Source organism: Notolepis coatsorum, assembly GCF_963971535.1.
Source record: "Notolepis coatsorum genome assembly, chromosome: 6".
Classification (NCBI taxonomy): Eukaryota; Metazoa; Chordata; class Actinopteri; order Aulopiformes; family Paralepididae; genus Notolepis; species Notolepis coatsorum.
This window is the reverse complement of record NC_140170.1, coordinates 17,624,030-17,651,405: the sequence shown is the minus strand read 5'-3', so window position 1 is coordinate 17,651,405 and position 27,376 is coordinate 17,624,030. Positions and strand designations below refer to the sequence as shown.

General features: G+C 47.7%; 1 protein-coding gene across 4 annotated transcripts in view; it reads left to right on the top strand.

Annotated features, from left to right (window-relative positions):
- Positions 1-27,376, top strand: part of rad18 (RAD18 E3 ubiquitin protein ligase) — a 385,931-nt gene that overhangs the window by 245,884 nt on the left and 112,671 nt on the right. For 3 of the 4 annotated variants that reach the window (XM_084316157.1, XM_084316158.1, XM_084316160.1), the window contains 2 exons: positions 18,048-18,203; positions 24,193-24,343. In XM_084316157.1, coding sequence (XP_084172283.1) covers positions 18,048-18,203; positions 24,193-24,343 — 307 coding nt within the window. The remainder of the gene's footprint in view (positions 1-18,047; positions 18,204-24,192; positions 24,344-27,376) is intronic. The other variant, XM_084316159.1, reaches the window with a different exon arrangement.

The window sequence follows — 27,376 nt, the reverse complement described above, 5'->3', positions numbered from 1 at the left end:
CTGCGAATGGCTACCGGAAAGGTTTTAGAATAGAGAACATCAAATACTTGATTTCATTTCATTATTTATTTTTTATTGATCTTTTTTTTTGTGTTAGTCGTCATGCCAATTCCCAATCCCCTTCCTGGTCGTCTTGCACGTACCCCCTACAGTCGGTCTGCGAGAGAATAGAATAGAATAGAAATACTTTTATTATCCCGAGGGACATTTTACACTGCAAATCGCTCAACATTTAAACATTTAGACAGAACAGGTCACGAATAAGAATAACAAAACAAATCAAATCAAATTGCCTAAGATAAGAGTAGAATAAAATAGAATAAAAATGGAATAAAATATACAGTAAAATATACTGAGGTCTACAGTAGGTGTAATATTGCACAGTGCTGTTTCTAAACTAAGATTCCAGGAAGATGGTAACTGCCACTCTGTGCTCAGTGATGCAGTGAGGCACAGTGATGCATTGTATAGTCTGATGGCTGTCGGAATGAAGGACTTCCTGTGCCGTTCAGTGCTGCATTTAGGTAGTGATCCTGGCACTGAACCTGCTCCTCCTGTCAGCCAAGTCTGTGTGTAGTGGGTGGGAGGGGTCTGTGTATAGTGGGTGGGAGGGGTCTGTGTATAGTGGGTGGGAGGGGTCTGTGTGTAGTGGGTGGGAGGGGTTTTCCCTGATGGCCTGGAGCTTAGCAAGGCTCCTCCTCTCCGCCACCCTCGCTAGAGTCCAGCTCCACCCCAACCACGCTGCTGGCCTTCCTGACCAGCTTATCCAGCCTGTTTGTGTCCCCCGCTCTCAGTCCGCTGCCCCAGCAGGTCACAGCGTAGAACATCCTCAACATCCTTGTACAGACATTGAAGGATCTCAGCCTTCTGAGGAAGTAGAGTCGGCTCTGGCCCTTCTTGTATAGTGCCTCTGCATGTTTTGACCCGTTCAGTTTGTTGTCGATGTGCACACCGAGGTATTTGTACACCTCAACCATGTCCACATCGACTCCCCTGATGGAAACGGGGGTCACAGGTGCACTCCTCCTCCTCCCCAGCTCCACCACCAGTTCCTTGGTCTTCGCCACATTTAGCTGCAGGTGGTTTTTATCGCACCATGTGACGCAGTCCACCACCAGTTCCCGGTATTCCCTCTCGTCACCGTCCTTTATACATCCCACTATCGCAGAGTCATCAGAAAACTTCTGAAGGTGGCAGGACTCTGACCGATAGTGGAAGTCGTTGGTGTAGACAGTGAAGAGGAAGGGAGAGAGGACTGTCCCCTGCGGGGCCCCGGTGTTGCTGACCAGTCTGTCTGACACACAACACATATTGTGGTCTGCCCGTCAGATAGTCAACAACCCAGGACACCAGGGGGGCCTCTACCTGCATCGCCTCCAACTTCTCACCCAGTAGCCCAGGCCTTATGGTATCAAAAGCACTGGAGAAGTCAAAGAACATGACTCTCACAGTGCTCCCGGCTTGTCTAGGTGAGTGTAGGCTCGGTTCAGCAGGTAGATGACAGCATCCTCTACCCCCAGTCGGGGCTGGTATGCGAACTGGAGTGGGTCTAGGTGGGGTTTGGTCACCGGGCGGAGTTGCTCCAGGACTAACCTCTCCATGGTCTTCGTTATATGAGAGGTTAGAGCCACCGGCCTGTAGTCCTTGGACGTGCTGGGACGCGGGCACTTAAATACGGATTACATGTATAAAGATTACAGCTACAGTCTGTCTTAAACAAAGTATTCCGTCTTCTCTCCCAAACTTGGCTAATAAAATCTGCTACGAAAAGGTTTCCGTTCCTGAAGCACGACTCCAAGTTGTTCATATTCATCCAGCTCAACATAAACGGAGGACATTTCACTAAAAAGTACTTCCCTTACGTCCTCGTAAACCGGACAGTAAAACATAAAGTGGAACCTTGTTCTCAATTTTACCTCTTAACTCCCAAGTCTGTCCTCCTCTGGGGGAAAGCGTTGTCTTTTTCTCTTCGGTCTTGACATCGCTCTCCACTTCCTGTCTGCGTTTTCCAGATGCTGTGGCTTTCCTCGCAAAGCAATTGAATCCCAAATGTTTTAATTATTGCCAGCGATTAGCCTACAGTGTATACAACCCTTTTGCCTGCTTCCTCTCTTGCTCACACACCCCGCAGCCGGATTGCCATTTTCACCGTTAGTTTCGGCGTCTGGTCTATTTTCCTCGTTCCCAGTTCCATCTCCTCCGTGAGATAAAGCCTGGTGAAGAAATACGGCCGAAAGTGTTTTTTTTCTTTTTTTAAACGACTGTGATAAATGGTAATACTACATGTGATTCACCGCTGGTCCTGCCTGTCCTCTCCTGTTCAATAGAAATAATAATCATGAAGGGAAAAAAATATACAAATAAAATGCACACAAAAAATAATATGACGACTCTTCAGTCCACCACCACAGGCTTCATTGTACCTTCTCAAAACAAAATCAATAACCGCTCTGGTGATTCAGAACGAAACGTAAAACGCTCTTCTTCCAAATTGTTACCAAATTGCACGCCACGCTGTGCGAGGGGGGGGGGGGGGGGGGGGGGGGGTGGGTCGCCGTGGTACTAAAAACCAAAACAAACGATCTCTTCTCCCCACAAAACCTGGAACACAAGATCTGCAATAAAATCTCAAGGAGAAGCTGCCTTTTCTCAGTCCTTGCCCCACAATGGTGGAACGAACTACCCACCCCAGTTAGGACAGCCGAACCACATAGCGCGCTGAGTCGCGAAGCGGTCGTCCCGGGTTCGTTTCCCAGGCCCGGCGACCATTTGCCGCATGTCTTCCCTACCTCTCCTCCCGTTCTCCCTCTCTCCCTCTATCGGCCCTGCGTGGCCAGAAAAAGCTGAAAATGCTATAAATAAAAGTAAAAAAAAAAAAAAATATCAATCTGCGCGGTGATTGATTGAATGAAAATGTTATTAACAGATTGCAGAATGGGTACAATACAGTACGGCTCAATACACACAATTGTTAAGGGGATGCAGACCAGAGAAAAACTTTCGTCTTGTTTACATCAGGGTCCCCCATTTTCAATTCATAATTAATTGTAAGCAAGGGTGCAACTAGCACCGTGCAATCCATTCTTTGTGGATCTAGCCCTGAGTCTGCGGTGGCTTTGATGCCCTCCTGACGAGCCATGTTCAGCTAATATCAACCCAAGATGCTTGTAATGGTTGCAGTGTGATGGAGAGCAATCTCCATATCTAAGAAACAAAAGGAGCCTCTCTCTACACTTTGAAAGTGTAAACTCTGTGTTTTCTCTTGGTTTATCAACGGTCGCCACTAAGGATGAGTTAGAATTTTCAAATTTTCCAATAGTCGTGCCAGTCTCCGCATTCGATTTTCATGTCCGAGTCGAAAAATATATATAATAAATTTTTTTATAATTAAAAACAAATTATATAATTTATTAAAACCGTTTGATAGGCCAATGCAATGCTGTTATTATAGAGTGCAATGGTGAATGGTGTCATTTTGATTTATTGTCGGTCAGCTGAGCCGATCAGCGTTCTGAAGGATTATCTGAAGTGCCTATTTTAAGTGCAATACCCTTTGATTTGAATGATCCATTCTATTAAAAAGAATAACTGAATTGAACTGAAACTGAACATTTTAACTGAATTTAAACTGAAACAGAAAATAACAATTTACCCTGTACCCTAACTGGCATGATATACGTTATAGTCCGTGCAGAACATTGGCAAGTCTTGAGTTGATGATACTAGAATAGAGTGTTCTACACCGTGCTCGATAGACTAATAGACCCCTCTGTAATCTCTAGAGCAGGGGTAGGCAACCCTAGGCACGCGTGCCTGCATAGGCACGCGGGGGCATTTTCCTAGGCACAGTGGGCAGCATTAAAAAAAAATATATATATTATAGTTTTTTCTTTTTTTTTTCTTTTTTTGCTTTGAAATATTATAGTGAAATATTTTGCACTGTTGTCGCATTTATCTTGTTGAAATCCTCCCACAGGTTCTTTTTACTACCACATATTTAATTGAGACCCTTTATTTGTTTATTATTTCAATTTAGCTGGAAATACATTGCTACATCATTCAGTAACATTTGCAGAGCCTTATAACAAAAACATTATTACGGTCACCATTGTGACCAGTGGGATTAATCAACTAATTTTATTATTTATTTTTCTATTTCATTGAACATTGCACATGTTAAAAGCCATTTTTTTACTCAAAATGTGAGTATTACCAAGTCAACTTGTGTTCTTAAAACAATGACAATAAACATAGTTTTATTAGGTTGAAATAATGTGGTTGTGTACTTATTTTTCTGTTAACCTATTATGGATTGAAAACTGAAAACCTTAATGCACAGTAACTGAACTCAATATTTTTAAGTTCTGGTAACTTATTATTATTTATTTTTTGACAGTGTAGTCTTGCGATCAATCAAAACTTATTTACACGATATACCTCACCCTCCATTCACATCCTGGTGTTCTCCTGGTGTTCTCCATTAGGCCTGTAGGTGGAGCTATGACGGCACATGTACAGTACACACACCGATGGTGTGTGATGTGTCCAAAAATGAATGGGCAAATGTGAGTGAAATGGTCGCACTGTATGCAGCTGTTTGTCTGCATTGCATCCCCCCCCCAACTCAGATTGAGGGTTGATACAACCATCATAATAATATTGTTAATAATAACAATAATGATGTAATAATGTAAAAATGTGCATTAAAAAGACCTGATTATGAGAAAAAAAATTACGATTCATGGAATATTGTTGAGGCACACTAGTTACAACTATATTTCAAACAGGCACTCCATGTCAAAAAGGTTGCTGACCCCTGCTCTAGAGGGTCTCGTGGGTGAACCTTTCCGGAGGATTTGGGGATAGGTTTGATCATCGACTCGTACCATATAGATGGGATTAGACTGTTTTCAAAACAGGTCTGACGGAGCATACATCATGTAGGACCGAGAATGTGTACGACGGGGCCATGTATAGGATAGAGCACGTGTAGGCCTGTGAGGAGTATTGGAGATGTTTTAACTTCATCAGCTTGGCTCTCTCCTCCGATGATGTACTATCCTTCAACACTTGTTTTGGAAAAATCCAGTCATCTCTCGCCATCTCTTTATCTGCCTTTTTCTTTAAAGGAATAATTTGCTTTCAATTTGTCATCTGCCCGCTCAGAATCACTGGCACCTGCAGCTAAGTATTCTCCCCCCATCTATCTCTTCGTTGTGTGTTGTTAATGGATTCCACTCCACTGTCTGTTTTTGGCTCCTGCCGCTAAACTAACAAAATATTATTTTCCCCTGTCTATCTAGTGCAGACTGTAAATGTTGTTCACGGATTCCACCATCTCTGTCCCTAGATATTCCACTGTCTCTGTCCCTAGAGATTCCACCGTCTCTGTCCCTAGAGATTCCACTGTCTCTGTCCCTACAGATTCCACTGTCTCTGTCCCTAGAGATTCCACTGTCTCTGTCCATACAGATTCCACTGTCTGTCCATACAGATTCCACTGTCTCTGTCCATACAGATTCCACTGTCTCTGTCCATACAGATTCCACCGTCTCTGTCCCTACAGATTCCACTGTCTCTGTCCATACAGATTCCACTGTCTCTGTCCCTACAGATTCCACTGTCTCTGTCCATACAGATTCCACTGTCTCTGTCCCTAGAGATTCCATTGTCTCTGTCCCTACAGATTCCACTGTCTCTGTCCATACAGATTCCACTGTCTCTGTCCCTACAGATTCCACTGTCTCTGTCCATACAGATTCCACTGTCTCTGTCCATACAGATTCCACCGTCTCTGTCCCTACAGATTCCACTGTCTCTGTCCCTACAGATTCCACCGTCTCTGTCCATACAGATTCCACCATCTCTGTCCCTACAGATTCCACTGTCTCTGTCCATACAGATTCCACCGTCTCTGTCCCTACAGATTCCACTGTCTCTGTCCATACAGATTCCACTGTCTCTGTCCATACAGATTCCACTGTCTCTGTCCCTAGAGATTCCACCGTCTCTGTCCATACAGATTCCACTGTCTCTGTCCATACAGATTCCACTGTCTCTGTCCCTAGAGATTCCACCGTCTCTGTCCCTACAGATTCCACTGTCTCTGTCCATACAGATTCCACTGTCTCTGTCCATACAGATTCCACAGTCTCTGTCCCTACAGATTCCACTGTCTCTGTCCATAGAGATTCCACTGTCTCTGTCCATAGAGATTCCACTGTCTCTGTCCATACAGATTCCACTGTCTCTGTCCCTACAGATTCCACTGTCTCTGTCCATACAGATTCCACTGTCTCTGTCCATAGAGATTCCACCGTCTCTGTCCCTAGAGATTCCACTGTCTCTGTCCCTAGAGATTCCACTGTCTCTGTCCCTACAGATTCCACTGTCTCTGTCCCTACAGATGCCACTGTCTCTGTCCATACAGATTCCACTGTCTCTGTCCATACAGATTCCACTGTCTCTGTCCCTACAGATTCCACTGTCTCTGTCCATAGAGATTCCACTGTCTCTGTCCATAGAGATTCCACTGTCTCTGTCCATACAGATTCCACTGTCTCTGTCCATAGAGATTCCACTGTCTCTGTCCATAGAGATTCCACTGTCTCTGTCCCTACAGATTCCACTGTCTCTGTCCCTACAGATTCCACTGTCTCTGTCCATAGAGATTCCACCGTCTCTGTCCCTAGAGATTCCACTGTCTCTGTCCCTAGAGATTCCACTGTCTCTGTCCCTACAGATTCCACTGTCTCTGTCCATACAGATTCCACCGTCTCTGTCCATACAGATTCCACTGTCTCTGTCCCTACAGATTCCACTGTCTCTGTCCCTACAGATTCCACTGTCTCTGTCCATACAGATTCCACTGTCTCTGTCCCTACAGATTCCACTGTCTCTGTCCATACAGATTCCACTGTCTCTGTCCATACAGATTCCACTGTCTCTGCCCCTACAGATTCCACTGTCTCTGTCCCTAGAGATTCCACTGTCTCTGTCCATACAGATTCCACTGTCTCTGTCCCTACAGATTCCACTGTCTCTGTCCCTAGAGATTCCACTGTCTCTGTCCATACAGATTCCACTGTCTCTGTCCCTAGAGATTCCACTGTCTCTGTCCCTAGATATTCCACTGTCTCTGTCCATACAGATTCCACTGTCTCTGTCCCTACAGATTCCACTGTCTCTGTCCATAGAGATTCCACTGTCTCTGTCCATACAGATTCCACTGTCTCTGTCCCTACAGATTCCACTGTCTCTGTCCATACAGATTCCACTGTCTCTGTCCATACAGATTCCACCGTCTCTGTCCCTAGAGATTCCACTGTCTCTGTCCCTACAGATTCCACTGTCTCTGTCCATACAGATTCCACTGTCTCTGTCCATACAGATTCCACTGTCTCTGTCCCTACAGATTCCACTGTCTCTGTCCATACAGATTCCACTGTCTCTGTCCATACAGATTCCACCGTCTCTGTCCATAGAGATTCCACTGTCTCTGTCCATACAGATTCCACTGTCTCTGTCCATAGAGATTCCACTGTCTCTGTCCATACAGATTCCACTGTCTCTGTCCATACAGATTCCACTGTCTCTGTCCATACAGATTCCACTGTCTCTGTCCATACAGATTCCACTGTCTCTGTCCATAGACAGTCCACTGTCTCTGTCCATACAGATTCCACTGTCTCTGTCCATAGACAGTCCACTGTCTGTGCCTACCTCTGTAGAGATTCCACCATAATGTGCCTACCTCTGTAGAGATTCCACCATATGTGCCTACCTCTGTAGAGATTCCACCATAATGTGCCTACCTCTGTAGAGATTCCACCATATGTGCCTACCTCTGTAGAGATTCCACCATATGTGCCTACCTCTGTAGAGATTCCACCATATGTGCCTACCTCTGTAGAGATTCAACTGTCTGTCCCTTCCTGCGTAGAGATTCCACATATTTCTTAACACAACACTCCAAAATAGTTGAGCATTACTACTAGCATGCAACTGCTCCATATGAAGCCCTTGTTGCCATTCTTATACTGTATGGTAAATGGCATTTAGAGCTTTTATCCAAAGCGCTTTGCAACTTATGCCTCACATTCGACCCATTCACTCAGACATCCACACACCGACCGCAGAGGCGACCGTGCACGGTGCCAACCTGCCCATCGGGAGCAGTTATGGGGTAAGTGTCTTGCTCAAGGGACACATCGACACGCTGTCGGGAGGAGCCAGAACTGAAAACCTTCCGATTACCAGGCAATATTTTCTTCATTTGAGATATTCATTGAAGATGTGTGTGTTTTTAGTCCTGAATGTGGAGGGAGTTCGTTCCACCATTGTGGAGCGAGGACCAAGAATAGGCGGCTTCTCTTTGATGACCCCCCCCCCCCCCCCCCCCAGGAGCTTGGATAGGAGTGGGTCTGAGGCGGCCAGAAGATGCAGAGCGTAGGGGGTCTTGAGGGTGTGTAGTTAGAGACCATTGCCCGGAGGTAGTAGAAGGGAGCCACTCCCTTTCGATGCACGGTACTCCAGGTCGAGGGCCTTGAAGCGGATTGGTCCAGCGATGGGGAGCCAGTGCAGCTCTCTTAAGAAGTGGGGTGACGTGGGCCGACTTTGGCAGGTTGGAGATCAGACGGGCCGCTGCGTCCTGGATGAGCTGAAGAGGCTCGGTGGCGTTAGCCGGTAACACAGCTAGCAGTGCACTGCAGTAGTTGAGACGAGACATTGTGGTCAGTGAGGTAAATACTGGTCGTTGCAATAGCGACTCCTACTGGTCAGTCGGGGTGCCAGTTCAGCAGGAAGTGGGATCTGGGGTAGTCTACACCCTCCCCAGACCAACAGTAGGGTAGTCTACACCCTCCCCAGACCAACAGTAGGGTAGTCTACACCCTTCCCAGACCAACAGTAGGGTAGTCTACACCCTCCCCAGACCAACAGTAGGGTAGTCTACACCCTCCCCAGACCAACAGTAGGGTAGTCTACACCCTCCCCCAGACCAACAGTAGGGTAGTCTACACCCTCCCCAGACCAACAGTAGGGTAGTCTACACCCTCCCCCAGACCAACAGTAATGTAGTCTACACCCTCCCCAGACCAACAGTAGGGTAGTCTACACCCTCCCCAGACCAACAGTAGGGTAGTCTTCACCCTCCCCCAGACCAACAGTAGGGTAGTCTACACCCTCCCCCAGACCAACAGTAGGGTAGTCTACACCCTCCCCCAGACCAACAGTAGGGTAGTCTACACCCTCCCCCAGACCAACAGTAGGGTAGTCTACACCCTCCCCAGACCAACAGTAGGGTAGTCTACACCCTCCCCAGACCAACAGTAAGGTAGTCTACACCCTCCCCAGACCAACAGTAGGGTAGTCTACACCCTCCCTAGACAGACAGTAGGGTAGTCTTCACCCTCCAGACTGACAGTAAGGTAGTCTACACCCTCCCTAGACAGACAGTAGGGTAGTCTACACCATCCCCAGACCAACAGTAGGGTAGTCTACACCCTCCCCAGACCAACAGTAGGGTAGTCTACACCCTCCCCCAGACCAACAGTAGGGTAGTCTACACCCTCCCCAGACCAACAGTAAGGTAGTCTACACCCTCCCCAGACCAACAGTAGGGTAGTCTACACCCTCCCTAGACAGACAGTAGGGTAGTCTTCACCCTCCAGACTGACAGTAAGGTAGTCTACACCCTCCCTAGACAGACAGTAGGGTAGTCTACACCATCCCCAGACCAACAGTAGGGTAGTCTACACCCTCCCCAGACCAACAGTAGGGTAGTCTACACCCTCCCCAGACCAACAGTAGGGTAGTCTACACCCTCCCCAGACCAACAGTAAGGTAGTCTACACCCTCCCCAGACCAACAGTAGGGTAGTCTACACCCTCCCTAGACAGACAGTAGGGTAGTCTTCACCCTCCAGACTGACAGTAAGGTAGTCTACACCCTCCCTAGACAGACAGTAGGGTAGTCTACACCATCCCCAGACCAACAGTAGGGTAGTCTACACCCTCCCCAGACCAACAGTAGGGTAGTCTACACCCTCCCCAGACCAACAGTAGGGTAGTCTACACCCTCCCCAGACCAACAGTAGTGTAGTCTACACCCTCCCCAGACCAACAGTAGGGTAGTCTACACCCTCCCCCAGACCAACAGTAGGGTAGTCTTCACCCTCCCCCAGACCAACAGTAGGGTAGTCTACACCCTCCCCAGACCAACAGTAGGGTAGTCTACACCCTCCCCAGACCAACAGTAAGGTAGTCTACACCCTCCCCAGACCAACAGTAGGGTAGTCTACACTCTCCCCCAGACCAACAGTAGGGTAGTCTACACCCTCCCCAGACCAACAGTAGGGTAGTCTACACCCTCCCCAGACCAACAGTAGGGTAGTCTACACCCTCCCCAGACCAACAGTAGGGTAGTCTTCACCCTCCCCAGACCAACAGTAGGGTAGTCTACACCCTCCCCAGACCAACAGTAGGGTAGTCTACACCCTCCCCAGACCAACAGTAGGGTAGTCTACACCCTCCCCCAGACCAACAGTAGGGTAGTCTACACCCTCCCCCAGACCAACAGTAGGGTAGTCTACACCCTCCCCCAGACCAACAGTAGGGTAGTCTACACCCTCCCCAGACCAACAGTAGGGTAGTCTACACCCTCCCCAGACCAACAGTAGGGTAGTCTACACCCTCCCCAGACCAACAGTAGGGTAGTCTACACCCTCCCCAGACCAACAGTAGGGTAGTCTACACCCTCCCCAGACCGACAGTAGGGTAGTCTACACCCTCCCCAGAACAGTAGGGTAGTCTTCACCCTCCCCCAGACCAACAGTAGGGTAGTCTACACCCTCCCCAGACCAACAGTAGGGTAGTCTACACCCTCCCCAGACCAACAGTAGGGTAGTCTTCACCCTCCCCCAGACCAACAGTAGGGTAGTCTACACCCTCCCCAGACCGACAGTAGGGTAGTCTACACCCTCCCCAGACCAACAGTAGGGTAGTCTACACCCTCCCCAGACCAACAGTAGGGTAGTCTACACCCTCCCCAGAACAGTAGGGTAGTCTTCACCCTCCCCCAGACCAACAGTAGGGTAGTCTACACCCTCCCCAGACCAACAGTAGGGTAGTCTACACCCTCCCCAGACCAACAGTAGGGTAGTCTACACCCTCCCCAGACCAACAGTAGGGTAGTCTTCACCCTCCCCAGACCAACAGTAGGGTAGTCTTCACCCTCCCCAGACCGACAGTAGGGTAGTCTTCACCCTCCCCAGACCAACAGTCGGGTAGTCTACACCCTCCCCAGACCGACAGTAGGGTAGTCTTCACCCTCCCCCAGACCAACAGTAGGGTAGTCTACACCCTCCCCAGACCGACAGTAGGGTAGTCTACACCCTCCCCAGACCAACAGTAGGGTAGTCTACACCCTCCCCAGACCAACAGTAGGGTAGTCTACACCCTCCCCAGACCGACAGTAGGGTAGTCTACACCCTCCCCAGACCGACAGTAGGGTAGTCTTCACCCTCCCCAGACCAACAGTAGGGTAGTCTTCACCCTCCCCAGACCAACAGTAGGGTAGTCTACACCCTCCCCAGACCGACAGTAGGGTAGTCTTCACCCTCCCCAGACCGACAGTAGGGTAGTCTACACCCTCCCCAGACCGACAGTAGGGTAGTCTTCACCCTCCCCCAGCACATCGACTAGGAGGGAATTGGCATAACAAGAAAATTGGGGGATATGGGAGAAAAAGTGAAAAGGCAACAGAGGGAATTGGTTGAAAAGATACAGCATGTTGGGTCATTGTGCTCTAGTTTATTGTACACTCAGATCCTTTAAAATTAGTCCAAGGTTCACACGACCGAATGAATAAAACCTCGAGTCCAAATGCATGGGACCCCCCCCGCACGGTTGAAATATGTCATTTCAATGTCCAGAAATATGAATTTGAATAGTGCCATCATGTCTCGTCGTCTTGAGAAGGAACGCGTTGGCCTGTGTGATACATATTCATTCCTAAGAAGACGCCTGCTGCCTTTTTTCGTCTTCTGTGAGGTGAAGGACGGGTGTGTGGGAGAGAAATGTGTTGAGTGTTTCTGCAGACAAGTGTTATACATTCATGAATTCCTCAACGTGAGCATCACTGTCTTCTAGTTTCCATGTGTACAGCGGGTGATGTGGCGCCGCGGGCGTGGACTCGCTGTAGAGTGTACTGTAGAGAGTACTGTAGAGTGTACTGTAGAGAGTACTGTAGAGTGTACTGTAGAGAGTACTGTAGAGTGTACTGTAGAGTGTACTGTATAGTGTACTGTAGAGTGTTGTAGAGTGTACTGTAGAGTGTACTGTAGAGTGTACTGTAGAGTGTACTGTAGAGAGTACTGTAGAGTGTACTGTAGAGTGTACTGTAGAGTGTACTGTAGAGTGTTGTAGAGTGTACTGTAGAGTGTACTGTAGAGTGTACTGTAGAGTGTACTGTAGAGTGTACTGTAGAGTGTACTGTAGAGAGTACTGTAGAGTGTACTGTAGAGTGTACTGTATAGTGTACTGTAGAGTGTACTGTAGAGAGTACTGTATAGAGTACTGTAGAGTGTACTGTAGAGTATACTGTAGAGTGTACTGTAGAGTGTACTGTAGAGAGTACTGTAGAGAGTACTGTAGAGTGTACTGTAGAGTATACTGTAGAGTGTACTGTAGAGTGTACTGTAGAGTGTACTGTAGAGAGTACTGTAGAGAGTACTGTAGAGTGTACTGTAGAGTATACTGTAGAGTGTACTGTAGAGTGTACTGTAGAGAGTACTGTAGAGAGTACTGTAGAGTGTACTGTAGAGTATACTGTAGAGTGTACTGTAGAGTGTACTGTAGAGTGTACTGTAGAGTGTACTGTAGAGTGTACTGTAGAGTGTACTGTAGAGCTTGTGATGTTTGACGACCTAAATGTCGGGATCAATAATGTACTTCTATTCTATTCTATAAGCTGGTTCTGTGTGATTCTATAACACGAGATCTGGATTATGTGTGATTCCCTAACACTAATAATAATAAATTGTATTTGTATTGCACTTTTCATTCACTATAAGATCCCAACGTGCTACAGGGTTAAAACATAGTTAAAAAATAAAATAATTATTAATAATAATAAAAATAAAATGGAGAATACAAATAAAATAAAAATAGAACATAGTTAAAAACCTAGTATAAACTGAAAATGAAAGACAACATGACAAGAAAAAAAAAAGAAATCACAAAAAAATTTAAATAAAAAGCTAGCAATCAAAGGCCTTTTGAAACTGATGTTCAGGCTCTGTGGTGCCCTCAGCTGGATGGGGATCTGGTTCTGTGTGGCTCCCTGACACTAGACCTCGACCGCCTCGGGCCGCCTGGTTCCATGTAATAACTCCGCTGTAGCTTTAAGCCTGAGTCCCCCCCCCCCCCCACTGAAAGACAATTAAGTTCTGGCCTGTCGTTATGAGCGCAGCGCGGAGCAGAGGAGTCCGCTCTCAGCCAACACTGTGTATCGACGGGCCATGTACGGTACTAGAACCTTTTATTTATTTATTTATTTTGAAAGGAATTCACCAAAAGAATGATGATGCTGCCACGCCATCGCCATCCTGGTGAGATCAGTTCTGGGTCTCGGGACGTAGAAGGGAAACGTCACTGCGCCCCCCCCCCCCCCGTGGTATTGAGTCGGTGGCTCAATTGATCCCGTTTCCAAAAAGTGATGGGAGTAGCTTGTTTTTTATTTCCCTGTGATAAACAGAACGTAGTTTCGTGTCGCTCCGCGCTTTTGGTCTCTTCTCGTTGAACGTAACCCTTTCACTGCCACACACCCAAATGGTTAACCCTTTCACTGCGACAATACAGAAGGTTAACCCTTTCACTGTCACACTGCATAAGGTTAACCCTTTCACTACAGCACTACAGCATGTTAACCCTTTCACTGTGACAACACAGAAGGTTGACCCTTTCACTGTCACACGACTGCAGGTTAACCCTTCCACTGCCACACTACAGCATGTCAACCCTTTCACTACCACACACATGCATGTTAACCCTTTCACTACCACACGACTGCAGGTTAACCCGTCCACTGCCACACTACAGCATATCAACCCTTTCACTACCACACCCATGCAGGTTAACCCTTTCACTACCACACACATGCATGTTAACCCTTTCACTACCACACACATGCAGGTTAACCCTTTCACTACCACACAACATCATGTTAACCCTTTCACTACCACACTATATCATGTTAACACTGTCATGGCCACACTACATACAGTTGACCCTTTCACTGTCACACAACATCAGGTTAACCCTTTCACTACCACACTACAGACGGTTAACCTTTCACGGCCACACTACATACAGTTTTGATTGGTTGATTGAAAAGTGTATTAACAGATTGCAGAATGGGTACAGTACAGCTCAATACATACAATTGTTAAGGTGATGCAGACCAGAGAAAGACTTTTGTCTTGTTTACATCAGGGTCCCCCATTTTCAATTCATCAGGACATACATGACATACAGATAGACAGTACTGCTACCTCTATACATCTATGACATATCAGATTTGCAAATACAGTACTGTTTGTGATACAAAAGTATCCAGAACAAGAGGGTATATACATTTGACGTAGAAACTGTACATTGGAGGAGGTTGGGTGGGTGGGTGGGTGCTGTACATTGGAGGTGGGGGGGGGGTGGGTAGGGGGGGGGACACTGTACATTGGAATACTGACAAAGCCATACTTGGTCATTTACTGTACAACTGGGTTAGGACATTTGTAGGGGCCAGTTTCGAATTGCAGTCTCCCGTAGGTGTTTTTTGTAACCCTTTCACTGCCACACAACATCAGGTTAACCCTTTCACTACCACACCACAGACGGGTTAACCTTCTGTAGTGTGGTAGTAAAAGGTTAACCTTCTGTAGTGTGGTAGTGAAAGGTTAACCTTCTGTAGTGAAAGGTTAACCCTCTGTAGCGTGGTAGTGAAAGGGTTAATAGCCCGGACCGCGGGCTCTGCACAAACAAACCCTCCAGCTTTCATTTCACGGTTTTCCACTAATGTGTTTTGGAGACGTTTCTTCTTAAGCGGAAACATGTGGTCCGATTCTCCTCACCGTTCCTGCGAGCGTGTGGGAGTCTTAAGACGGGGGGGGGGGGGGGGGGGGGTTGATCACCGCTAATAAACGACCACCACGCGAGAGTCACAGACGCTTAGGGCTGCCCTTCGAAGCTTTTTTTGGCAATCGAAGCTTCGGGGCCGAGCTTCGATTTTAATTCGAAGCTTCGATTTTTTTTTTTTTTTTTTTTTTATATATATATATATTTTTTTTTCTTATGTTGTGGGACTTGTACAGCACTTTCGTAAACGTTGTTGTTTTTAAATGTGCTCTATAAATAAAGTGGGTTGGATTAATTAATTAAGTAGCCCCTTTCGTGACTGACGCATCCAACAAGGTTTCACTCGGCTGTGTGATTTAATTCAAGGTGGATCGCTGTTGTCGTTTGAACAACTTCAGATTTCATGGGAACTACCAATCCCCCAAATCAAGAATGTTTAAGATGAATGAAGTAAGATTTTGATTATTTGAAATATGGCCTGTGTAGACTAAACTATGCACAGAATTATGTTAGTCTACAAGGTCCGGATTCTACATGGTCCGGCAATGTAGACCTTGTAGACTCCACTACAGACCAATTATCAGTGAATGTTCATGCATTTTTAAGAAGGGCAACTTCCACAAAAAAACAAAGAACTCACCAAAACATCTCAGTAGCACCTTATCTAAATGTTATATTTCATATATGGAGATTCATATTTATTTATGTATTGCATGCATTTCTAAATTTTATTTCCTATTTTGTTTATTCATCCCAGTATCTTTCTTTCTTATGTGTGGAATTCTACACACCTACACACACACCTACACACACACCTACACACACACACACACACACACACACACACACACACACACACACATACACACACACACACACACACTTACATTTAGTCATTTAGCTGACGCTTTTATCCAAAGCGACTTACAAGTTCTGTACGACAAGACAGCAAGAAGGGTACAACTCTATCAGCTGAGTAACAATGTTTATCAAAGTGTTGCGTGTTACAGTGTAGGTTAGTTTATTAGGACAAGTGCATGACAGTAAGGTTAGTCACGGTTAGATTTATATTTTTTGTTTTTTTATCATTTCAGATAATGGTTGAAGAATGGTTGAAGCCCTACAGACGCTTATCACATCCGTAGCTGAATGTATATAGTAATATACCTGCATCATGTGATCCTTCTGTGTACCGACCTCCACGCACCCCGCGTACGGCGCGCGTAACGAGCGGGCCGAGTCGTCTCCTCCACCGGTGACGTCGTGGATCCCCTCTGATGACTCCTCCTCGCTCGCCTCGGGACATTCTTGACATTCTTCTAAACGAGATCCTCTGATATACTATAACAAGGGGAGCGGTGGCCATATCAGTGGGCATACAGAGGGTGGTAGTGGTGCGTACTGTACATCGCATCGCACAGAGCCCTCCTTCAGGGGCATACAGAGGGTGGTAGTGGTGCGTACTGTACATATCAGTGGGCATACAGAGGGTGGTAGTGGTGCGTACTGTACATCGCATCGCACAGAGCCCTCCTTCAGGGGGAGCGGTGGCCATATCAGTGGGCATACAGAGGGTGGTAGTGGTGCGTACTGTACATATCAGTGGGCATACAGAGGGTGGTAGTGGTGCGTACTGTACATATCAGTGGGCATACAGAGGGTGGTAGTGGTGCGTACTGTACATATCAGTGGGCATACAGAGGGTGGTAGTGGTGCGTACTGTACATATCAGTGGGCATACAGAGGGTGGTAGTGGTGCGTACTGTACATATCAGTGGGCATACAGAGGGTGGTAGTGGTGCGTACTGTACATATCAGTGGGCATACAGAGGGTGGTAGTGGTGCGTACTGTACAGCTCATCGCACAGACCCCTCCTTCAGGCGACTGTAATAATGGCTTGAATTAACTTGATTAAGCAACAACAATAAATAGTGATGCACTGATGTGAAAATTGTGGCCGATACCGATAACCGATATTAATATTGCTGTTCTGGCTGATACCGATATTTACCGATGTCGATATCTTTGGTTAGAAAACACTTTTTTATGATAATCAAATAAAGAGCTATTTTCCAAATCGCTTTTTATTTTTTAACTTTTGTAACTTATTTTCAGAAATGACTGATATTTTGAAACTATTTAAGGCCAGAAAAATGATATATATATATTTTTTTTTATATAAACATTGGCCCTATCTTGATATCGGACCGATACCGATGTGTAAAAAAACTGCCATATCGGCCGTTATTATATCGGCGGCCGATACATCGTGCATCACTAACAATAAACCTACACGCCTTGACGAGGCTGAAGCCGGCTGGAACTGTATCGACGCGTCTGTGGCTCGTTCAGGCTGCTCGTCTGATCAGAATATAGAACGTCCACAACGTCCGTTGCAATAATACTTCAGTGGGTTTATTTATGCCACACAATTACCATTACCAATATGCACAATTTGCATGTAATATATATATAAAGTAAACGATACTACCTTCAAATGAACAAACACTACAAACTACAAAAAAAAAAAAAATTATAGGGTCGAACGTCCGTTCGAAAAACCCTGACGAAGTCCGAAGCCCAAAAACAGGCTTCGGGGAAACAGCTCTACCTCTAACAGGATGTCTTCTCCTCTAACAATATGTCTTCTCCTCTAACAGGATGTCTTCTCCTCTCTAACAGGATGTCTTCTCCTCTAACAAGATGTCTTCTCCTCTAACAGGATGTCTTCTCCTCTCTAACAGGATGTCTTCCCCTCTAACAAGATGTCTTCTCCTCTCTAACAGGATGTCTTCCCCTCTAACAAGATGTCTTCTCCTCTCTAACAGGATGTCTTCCCCTCTAACAAGATGTCTTCTCCTCTCGAACAGGATGTCTTCCCCTCTAACAGGATGTCTTCCCCCTCCTCTCCACAGGGAGGCAGCACAGCGGTGAATATTCCCGCCTCATCGCCCAGGTCTGCGGTCGCCACATCAAACAGGAAGTAGAGGGGGAGGGGCCCAAGGAGACCACTCCGATCAAACAGGAAGTCCACGGAGAGGGGGAGGGGGCCCAAGGAGCAGGTGCTGCAGGTACTGATTAGTCTGCGTCATCGTGACACAGAGCAGGGCTTCAGGTACTGATTAGTCTGCGTCATCGTGACACAGAGCAGGGGTTCAGGTACTGATTAGTCTGCGTCATCGTGACACAGAGCAGGGGTTCAGGTACTGATTAGTCTGTGTCATCGTGACACAGAGCAGGGGTTCAGGTACTGATTAGTCTGCGTCATCGTGACACAGAGCAGGGGTTCAGGTACTGATTAGTCTGCGTCATCGTGACACAGAGCAGGGGTTCAGGTACTGATTAGTCTGCGTCATCGTGGCACAGAGCAGGGGTTCAGGTACTGATTAGTCTGCGTCATCGTGACACAGAGCAGGGGTTCAGGTACTGATTAGTCTGCGTCATTGTGACACAGAGCAGGGGTTCAGGTACTGATTAGTCTGCGTCATCGTGACACAGAGCAGGGGTTCAGGTACTGATTAGTCTGCGTCATCGTGACACAGAGCAGGGGTTCAGGTACTGATTAGTCTGCGTCATCGTGACACAGAGCAGGGGTTCAGGTACTGATTAGTCTGCGTCATCGTGACACAGAGCAGGGGTTCCCAAACCTTTTCAGCTCGAGACCCAAACGAGAGATTTGGTGTTTCCCCGGGACCCAAACTTACAAAAATACATCATGAATTGCCATAACATACATTTATAAACTACTGATAAAGAACACAACAAACTCGGGAGTGTAATGTTAAGTTGCTCACCACCTCATAACATATACAATTTTGTAACACTTTTAAATGAACAAACATGTTCTACTCTCCTTTCTATTCCTCACCCCTTTTTCAACTCTCCATTTCTTACCCCCCCCCCCCCCCCCCCCCCTCCGTCCCTCAACCTTAAACCCCAACATTGAGCAACATTCTGATTAATTTGTACTGACTTATTTTAAAATTCTACTGACCTGGCATCATGCTAGAAGGGGTATAATATTTCATCTATGGCACAATGAAATCTAATGAGAGGTATGTGGCTGGTTTTCAATCAGCAGATCTATTCTGGGCTTCTATTCTGAGGTCATGCTGAGCATTTAGTCTGTTTCTGTATTTGTTTTTCAGGTATGCTAGAGTAGAAAACCCAGATTCACATAAGTATGTGGTGCCAAACTGAATCAACACACCTACAGCTTTTTTATTTAAATTTTTTTTAAATCATATTATTTTTTTTAAATTGGCGACCCAATGGAAAACGCTGGCATAGAGCATTACCTACGTACACACGCTGCAAGAACAGAGAGACTCCGGCTCAGCTTCTTCCCCCAGGCCATCAGAACACTGAACTCTCCACACACAAGTACACATCAAGTCAAGAGTTTTATTTGTCACGGCATACAAGTATACAATGAAATGCGGGGGGTCTTGCCCGCAATGATTGTGCATAATACAATGCACATGAGCACATACACACTACACTCATGCGGCAACCGCTAAAAATATCACTTTAAACAAAATGTCACTTTAAATAATGGAAAAGTCACTTTAAAGGAAGGAGGTATTGTATAGTTTAGATACATTAAGTATAAAAATGGCAGAGTTAAAACCGTCGGTCTGGGGAGGGTGTAGAACTACTGCATACTGCCCTACTGTCGGTCTGGGGAGGGTGTAGACTACCACATGCTGCCCTACTGTCGGTCTGGGGAGGGTGTAGACTACCACATGCTGCCCTACTGTCGGTCTGGGGAGGGTGTAGACTACCACATGCTGCCCTACTGTCGGTCTGGGGAGGGTGTAGACTACCACATGCTGCCCTACTGTCGGTCTGGGGAGGGTGTAGACTACCACATGCTGCCCTACTGTCAGGGAGGGTGTAGACTACCACATGCTGCCCTACTGTCGGTCTGGGGAGGGTGTAGACTACCACATGCTGCCCTACTGTCGGGGAGGGTGTATACTACCACATGCTGCCCTACTGTCGGTCTGGGGAGGGTGTAGACTACTACATGCTGCCCTACTGTCGGTCTGGGGAGGGTGTAGCCTACCACATGCTGCCCTACTGTCGGTCTGGGGAGGGTGTAGACTACTGCATACTGCCCTACTGTCTGTCTGGGGAGGGTGTAGCCTACCACATGCTGCCCTACTGTCGGTCTGGGGAGGGTGTAGACTACTACATGCTGCCCTACTGTCGGTCTGGGGAGGGTTTAGACTACCACATGCTGCCCTACTGTCGTTATGGGGAGGGTGTAGACTACCACATGCTGCCCTACTGTCGGTCTGGGGAGGGTTTAGACTACCACATGCTGCCCTACTGTCGGTCTGGGGAGGGTGTAGACTACCACATGCTGCCCTACTGTTGGTCTGGGGAGGGTGTAGACTACCACATGCTGCCCTACTGTCGGTCTGGGGAGGGTGTAGACTACTACATGCTGCCCTACTGTCGGTCTGGGGAGGGTGTAGACTACCACATGCTGCCCCTACTGTCCATCTGGGGAGGGTGTAGACTACCACATGCTGCCCTACTGTCGGTCTGGGGAGGGTGTAGACTACCACATGCTGCCCTACCGTCGGTCTCAACACTTAACCTGGTTGCCCTGTGGGTGGCTGTTCTTGGTCTGAGGCCAGAAGGACCTTCCTCAGCTAAATTCATTGTTATTCATAGGAATTTGCAGACTGGACATAAATCGTTCAGCATAAACGGCAAATTATTTTGTATTAATTAGCAAAGCTAATAACGAGCGATCGGTCGACTAATTGACCACGACCCTAACGAGCGATCAGTCAACTAATTGACCCACGACCCTAACGAGTGATCAGTCGACTAATTCACCTCACGACGGAGCTTTTTCTCTCGTGGCCTCGAAGAAGCAGGTTGGTGTTCTCCTGCCCGCGGGGACACGAGACACGAGACACAGCGTCCTGCCCGCGGGGACACGAGACACGAGACACAGCGTCCTGCCCGCGGGGACACGAGACACGAGACACAGCGTCCTGCCCGCGGGGACACGAGACACGAGACACAGCGTCCTGCCCGCGGGGACACGAGACACGAGACACAGCGTCCTGCCCGCGGGGACACGAGACACGAGACACAGCGTCCTGCCCGCGGGGACACGAGACACGAGACACGAGACACAGCGTCCTGCCCGCGGGGACACGAGACACGAGACACGAGACACAGCGTCCTGCCCGCGGGGACACGAGACACGAGACACAGCGTCCTTCCAGTGGCTTTGACACGAGAGACGACGAGACAGACTGAGCTCTCTCTCTTTTAGGCGTGTCTCGCAGCGGTTCGATTCCATTACGATTCTTCAGGCAACGACTCGATGCATCGTGAGATCTCTTCATTTGACCACGATTCGATACATTTTCGATTAATTTTGGATACATTTTCCAGTTCATTCCCCAAAACATTTTGAATACACAAATGTGGCTGCAGGGGGAACTGATCCACTCGGCATGAATGGACTATAGGTCAATAAAAACAACACACACAAAAATAAAACATAAAAAAAAAAATTCTTGAATTTTTATTTTATTTAGATTCATTTTGATTATAATCGATTCTAACACATTCAAATCGATGTGTTTCGATTAATCGACGCGTCGTTGTCACACCCCCTACACGAGACACACAACGTCCTTCGAGCGGCTTTGACGACACGAGAGAGACAACGAGACAGATTGAGCTCTCTCTCTCTTCACGCGTCACTCCCCGGACGTGGTCCGTCCAAGGGAGGCTGTTGACCACAGACACGGTTACCCCCCTCTCTCTCAACAGACACGGTTACCCCCCCCTCTCTCAACAGACACGGTTACCCCCCCCCTCTCTCAACAGACACAGTTACCCCCCCCTCTCTCAACAGACACGGTTACCCCCCCCTCTCTCTCAACAGACACGGTTACCCCCCCCTCTCTCAACAGACACGGTTACCCCCCTCTCTCAACAGACACGGTTACCCCCCCCCCTCTCTCAACAGACACGGTTACCCCCCCCTCTCTCTCAACAGACACGGTTACCCCCCTCTCTCTCAACAGACACGGTTACCCCCCTCTCTCTCAACAGACACGGTTACCCCCCCTCTCTCTCAACAGACACGGTTACCCCCCCCTCTCTCAACAGACACGGTTACCCCCCTCTCTCTCAACAGACACGGTTACCCCCCCTCTCTCAACAGACACGGTTACCCCCCCCCCTCTCTCAACAGACACGGTTACCCCCCCTCTCTCAACAGACACGGTTACCCCCCTCTCTCTCAACAGACACGGTTACCCCCCCCTCTCTCAACAGACACGGTTACCCCCCCCTCTCTCTCAACAGACACGGTTACCCCCCCTCTCTCAACAGACACGGTTACCCCCCCCCCTCTCAACAGACACGGTTACCCCCCCCTCTCTCTCAACAGACACGGTTACCCCCCCCTCTCTCTCAACAGACACGGTTACCCCCCCCCTCTCTCAACAGACACGGTTACCCCCCCCCCCCTCTCTCTCAACAGACACGGTTACCCCCCCCCCTCTCTCAACAGACACGGTTACCCCCCTCTCTCTCAACAGACACGGTTACCCCCCCCCTCTCTCAACAGACACGGTTACCCCCCCCCCTCTCTCAACAGACACGGTTACCCCCCCCCTCTCTCAACAGACACGGTTACCCCCCCCCCCTCTCTCAACAGACACGGTTACCCCCCCCCCCTCTCTCAACAGACACGGTTACCCCCCTCTCTCTCAACAGACACGGTTACCCCCCCCCCCCTCTCTCAACAGACACGGTTACCCCCCCCCTCTCTCTCAACAGACACGGTTACCCCCCCCTCTCTCAACAGACACGGTTACCCCCCCCCTCTCTCAACAGACACGGTTACCCCCCCCTCTCTCTCAACAGACACGGTTACCCCCCCCTCTCTCAACAGACACGGTTACCCCCCCCCTCTCTCAACAGACACGGTTACCCCCCCCTCTCTCTCAACAGACACGGTTACCCCCCCCCTCTCTCAACAGACACGGTTACCCCCCCCCCTCTCTCTCAACAGACACGGTTACCCCCCCTCTCTCAACAGACACGGTTACCCCCCCCCCCTCTCTCTCAACAGACACGGTTACCCCCCCCCTCTCTCTCAACAGACACGGTTACCCCCCTCTCTCTCAACAGACACGGTTACCCCCCCCCTCTCTCTCAACAGACACGGTTACCCCCCTCTCTCAACAGACACGGTTACCCCCCCCCCCCTCTCTCTCAACAGACACGGTTACCCCCCTCTCTCTCAACAGACACGGTTACCCCCCCCCTCTCTCTCAACAGACACGGTTACCCCCCCCTCTCTCAACAGACACGGTTACCCCCCCCCCCCCTCTCTCAACAGACACGGTTACCCCCCCCCCCTCTCTCAACAGACACGGTTACCCCCCCCTTCTCTCAACAGACACGGTTACCCCCCTCTCTCTCAACAGACACGGTTACCCCCCCCTCTCTCAACAGACACGGTTACCCCCCTCTCTCTCAACAGACACGGTTACCCCCCCCCTCTCTCAACATACACGGTTACCCCCCCCCTCTCTCTCAACAGACACGGTTACCCCCCCCTCTCTCAACAGACACGGTTACCCCCCCCCTCTCTCAACAGACACGGTTACCCCCCTCTCTCTCAACAGACACGGTTACCCCCCCCCTCTCTCAACATACACGGTTACCCCCCCCCTCTCTCTCAACAGACACGGTTACCCCCCCCTCTCTCAACAGACACGGTTACCCCCCCCCTCTCTCAACAGACACGGTTACCCCCCCCTCTCTCAACAGACACGGTTACCCCCCCCCCTCTCTCAACAGACACGGTTACCCCCCCCCCTCTCTCAACAGACACGTTTACCCCCCCTCTCTCTCAACAGACACGGTTACCCCCCCCCCCTCTCTCAACAGACACGGTTACCCCCCCCCTCTCTCAACAGACACGGTTACCCCCCCCCTCTCTCAACACTGATCGATTCCCACTGGCTGCCGACTGACGTGAGACATTATCTCCTCTCTCCGCTGTAGATGAAGCGGCTGGAGTGAAGAGCGGCGAGGAGGAGGAGGAGGAACGTGCATCGACCGAGGAGGAGGCGTCTGCGTGGGAGGAGGAGGTGTCGGCGGGGGGGGAGGCGGCAAGGTCGTCCAGCCCGTCCTACAGCGACGTGTCCATCAGCAGGTAAGAGCCCTGCGGGACGACGTGATGCATTACCAGCGTAACCCAATCAAACCTGTGTCTCTCGAAGGACGTCTATTTCGGTGTCACTTTAGTTTTGACTTTTTGTTTATTCTACGTCAGGGGTCTCAAACTCGCGGGCCAATTGCGGCCCGCTGGATGATATTTTGCGGCCCCCCAGATGATTTCCAATTTTTTTTTAAATAAAAATAAAAAGATTTCCCAAAAGATATATATTTTTTTTGCAGTCATGTCATCACAAACACTGGCATTTAAAGGGTACAAATAAAACAATTCCTGCACCAGAATGCAGGAAATTAAGTCTTTGTAACACAAACTGTCCTGGTGGGGGACCCCCAGACCCCCTGCTTAAAAAGTGGCCTGACTGGGGCTATATTTTGCACTATATTTCCTGGCCTGAATGATTTCCCCAGTCTGGCCCTGGTTAAAAGCCTCCAATGCTTATTAGTGTGTGTGCGTTTGAACGTGTGCATGTTTCAACCATACATTTCCATAAAAATAAAGGAGGTCGGGGTGCACCGGTCAAATAGTCACAAGTGGGTGATGTTGAAGTGGGAGACGAGGAGGCACGGCTGGGTGTGGGGATACCCTCGTACCTCGTTTGTGCATTTAGCATTTTAAAGGTTACCATTTTGTACCACGTCGTTTGCACTTTGTACTTTGTGTTGTACTTTAGGTTGTACTTTGTATTTTTTGTACAGTGTTTTGTACAAAACCACCTGAACCTGCATGAGCTGGTCTCACTGGTTGCTTTTAAAAACCCTTCTAAGCGATATGGAATCCAGCACATCTGGCTGCAGATGTTTTGACTGACTTGAAATGATTCTGTAAATTGTCCTTGTTTTTGTTTTAATCGCTATAGGTTTGTTTTTTAAATAGTTTTTTCGTCTGTAAATGTGAAATTGTAACTTGTGTCGCTGCCTATCTTGGCCAGGACGCTGTTGTAAAACAGATTTCTTTATCTCAATGAGACTTTTTCCTGGTTAAATAAAGGCGGTAAATAAAATAAGTGTTAGGACTTTATTTACTATCTTTTACTTTTATTTTACCGTATGAAGCACATTCTCAGGGGGCTCATACAGAACCAAACATTTCACTGTAATGTACTTTATACCTGACAAATATAACTTGAAACTTGGGTATTGGAATGGGGGGGGGGGGGTGTTATCTCACAACACCGTAGCTCTGTGGTGACGACAGGTTATTGATGTTGTTTTTTCACCACCGCAGTTATTTCATTTCAAACCTTTATTTCAACCCGTAAGACAACAAGCTTAGAAAAACAACACACGAGTTCATCCATACAGGCCGTTACACACAGGGGTCAGAGTTCATCCATACAGGCACAGTGAGGCTGTTACACACAGGGGTCAGAGTTCATCCATACAGGCTGTTACACAGGGGTCAGAGTTCATCCATACAGGCACAGTGAGGCTGTTACACACAGGGGTCAGAGTTTATTGTTGTTTATTGTTTAAAAGGATCCCCATTAGCTAAGTGGCGAGCTAGTCTTCCTGGGGTCCACACAGAAAGACAACAGAAAACACAAAACATAACAACATGAGATACATATGACAATCACAATTAACAATGATAATCTAAAAACAGTAAAACATTGTAGACATCATTATCGACATCAGAATGTTTTGCTCACATATTTAAGTAGTGCATTCTCAGGTGGTATTTGAAAGACACTTTGCTATTCAATATACGTATGTCCAGTGGGCAGTTATTCCAATGATTGATGGCACGATAAACAACAGTCCTCTTTAAAGCATTTGATTTTGGACGTAGTAACATCATCTGTCCATCATCGGCTGACCTAGTAAAATAAGAATGAACCTGACTGCATCTGACTATTTGTTTGTATAAGAAAACGGGTTGAGACGAAAAGACAGTGTTCCTGAAAAATGTAACCGTGTTGAAAACCAGCCTATTCTCTACCGTTAACCATGAGAGTTGCCGGTGCATAGTGGTAGTGTTTGTTCTCATGGAACAATGTAAAACTAACCTTGCAGCTCTGTTCTGAGCAGTTTGCAATGTCTTTAGTTGACCTTTGGATGCAGAGGACCATACTGGTGCACAATGATCCAGGTGACATCAAATTAAAGATTTCGCCACCTGTCCCACAATGTATGTAGGGACATAAGAAAGAAATGTCCTCACCATGGAGATACATCCATACAGGCTCAGTGATGCTGTTACACACAGGGGTCAGAGTTCATCCATACAGGCTCAGTGATGCTGTTACACACAGGGGTCAGAGTTCATCCATACATAGGATATGATAATTGACTTCAGACACAACTCCGATCATCAAGCCAGTGTAATTCACGACGAGGACGTCCAGATTGTTGAATCCTACAAATACCTGGGAACTGTGTTTGATTGTAAACTGAAGTTCAACTTAAATACAGAGTCCATTGTCAAAACAGGTCAGAGAATCTACTGTACCTGCTGAGAAAGCTGAACTCTTTTAATGTTAGTGCGAAGATCCTGAGCACGTTTTATAGTTATTTTATTGAAAGCCTCCTAACTTTTTCTTTTATCTGCTGGTTCAGTGGCCTGTCTATTAAAGATAGGAACAGCCTACAGTACATAGTGAAAGTGTGCTTCAAAATAATTGGAGTAAAACAGAGAGACCTATGTTCTCTCTGGACGGACCAGGTGGTCAAGAAGGGGACGAGCATCACTAATCAACCCCTCCATGCTCTGTCTCAGCGGTTTTCACTGTTGCCTTCTGGCCGCCGTTATGACGTCCCGTTGTGAAGGACCAACCGTTAAAACTGTTAAATCTGTTGTCCCCTCGGCTATCAGACTTTTAAACACAGACGGTAGTCATTTTAAGTAGCCTTTTCCACCTAGTTGTCTGTTTTTACTTTGACTTTTACTGAACTGTCTGTGTATAGCATGGAATGTTGTTGTTGCCGTGTTGTCGTTTGTATGTTTTTGTTACCCGTGCAAAGCTACAATATGAACCGTGTGGGATCAATAAAGTTGTCTGAATCTGAATAC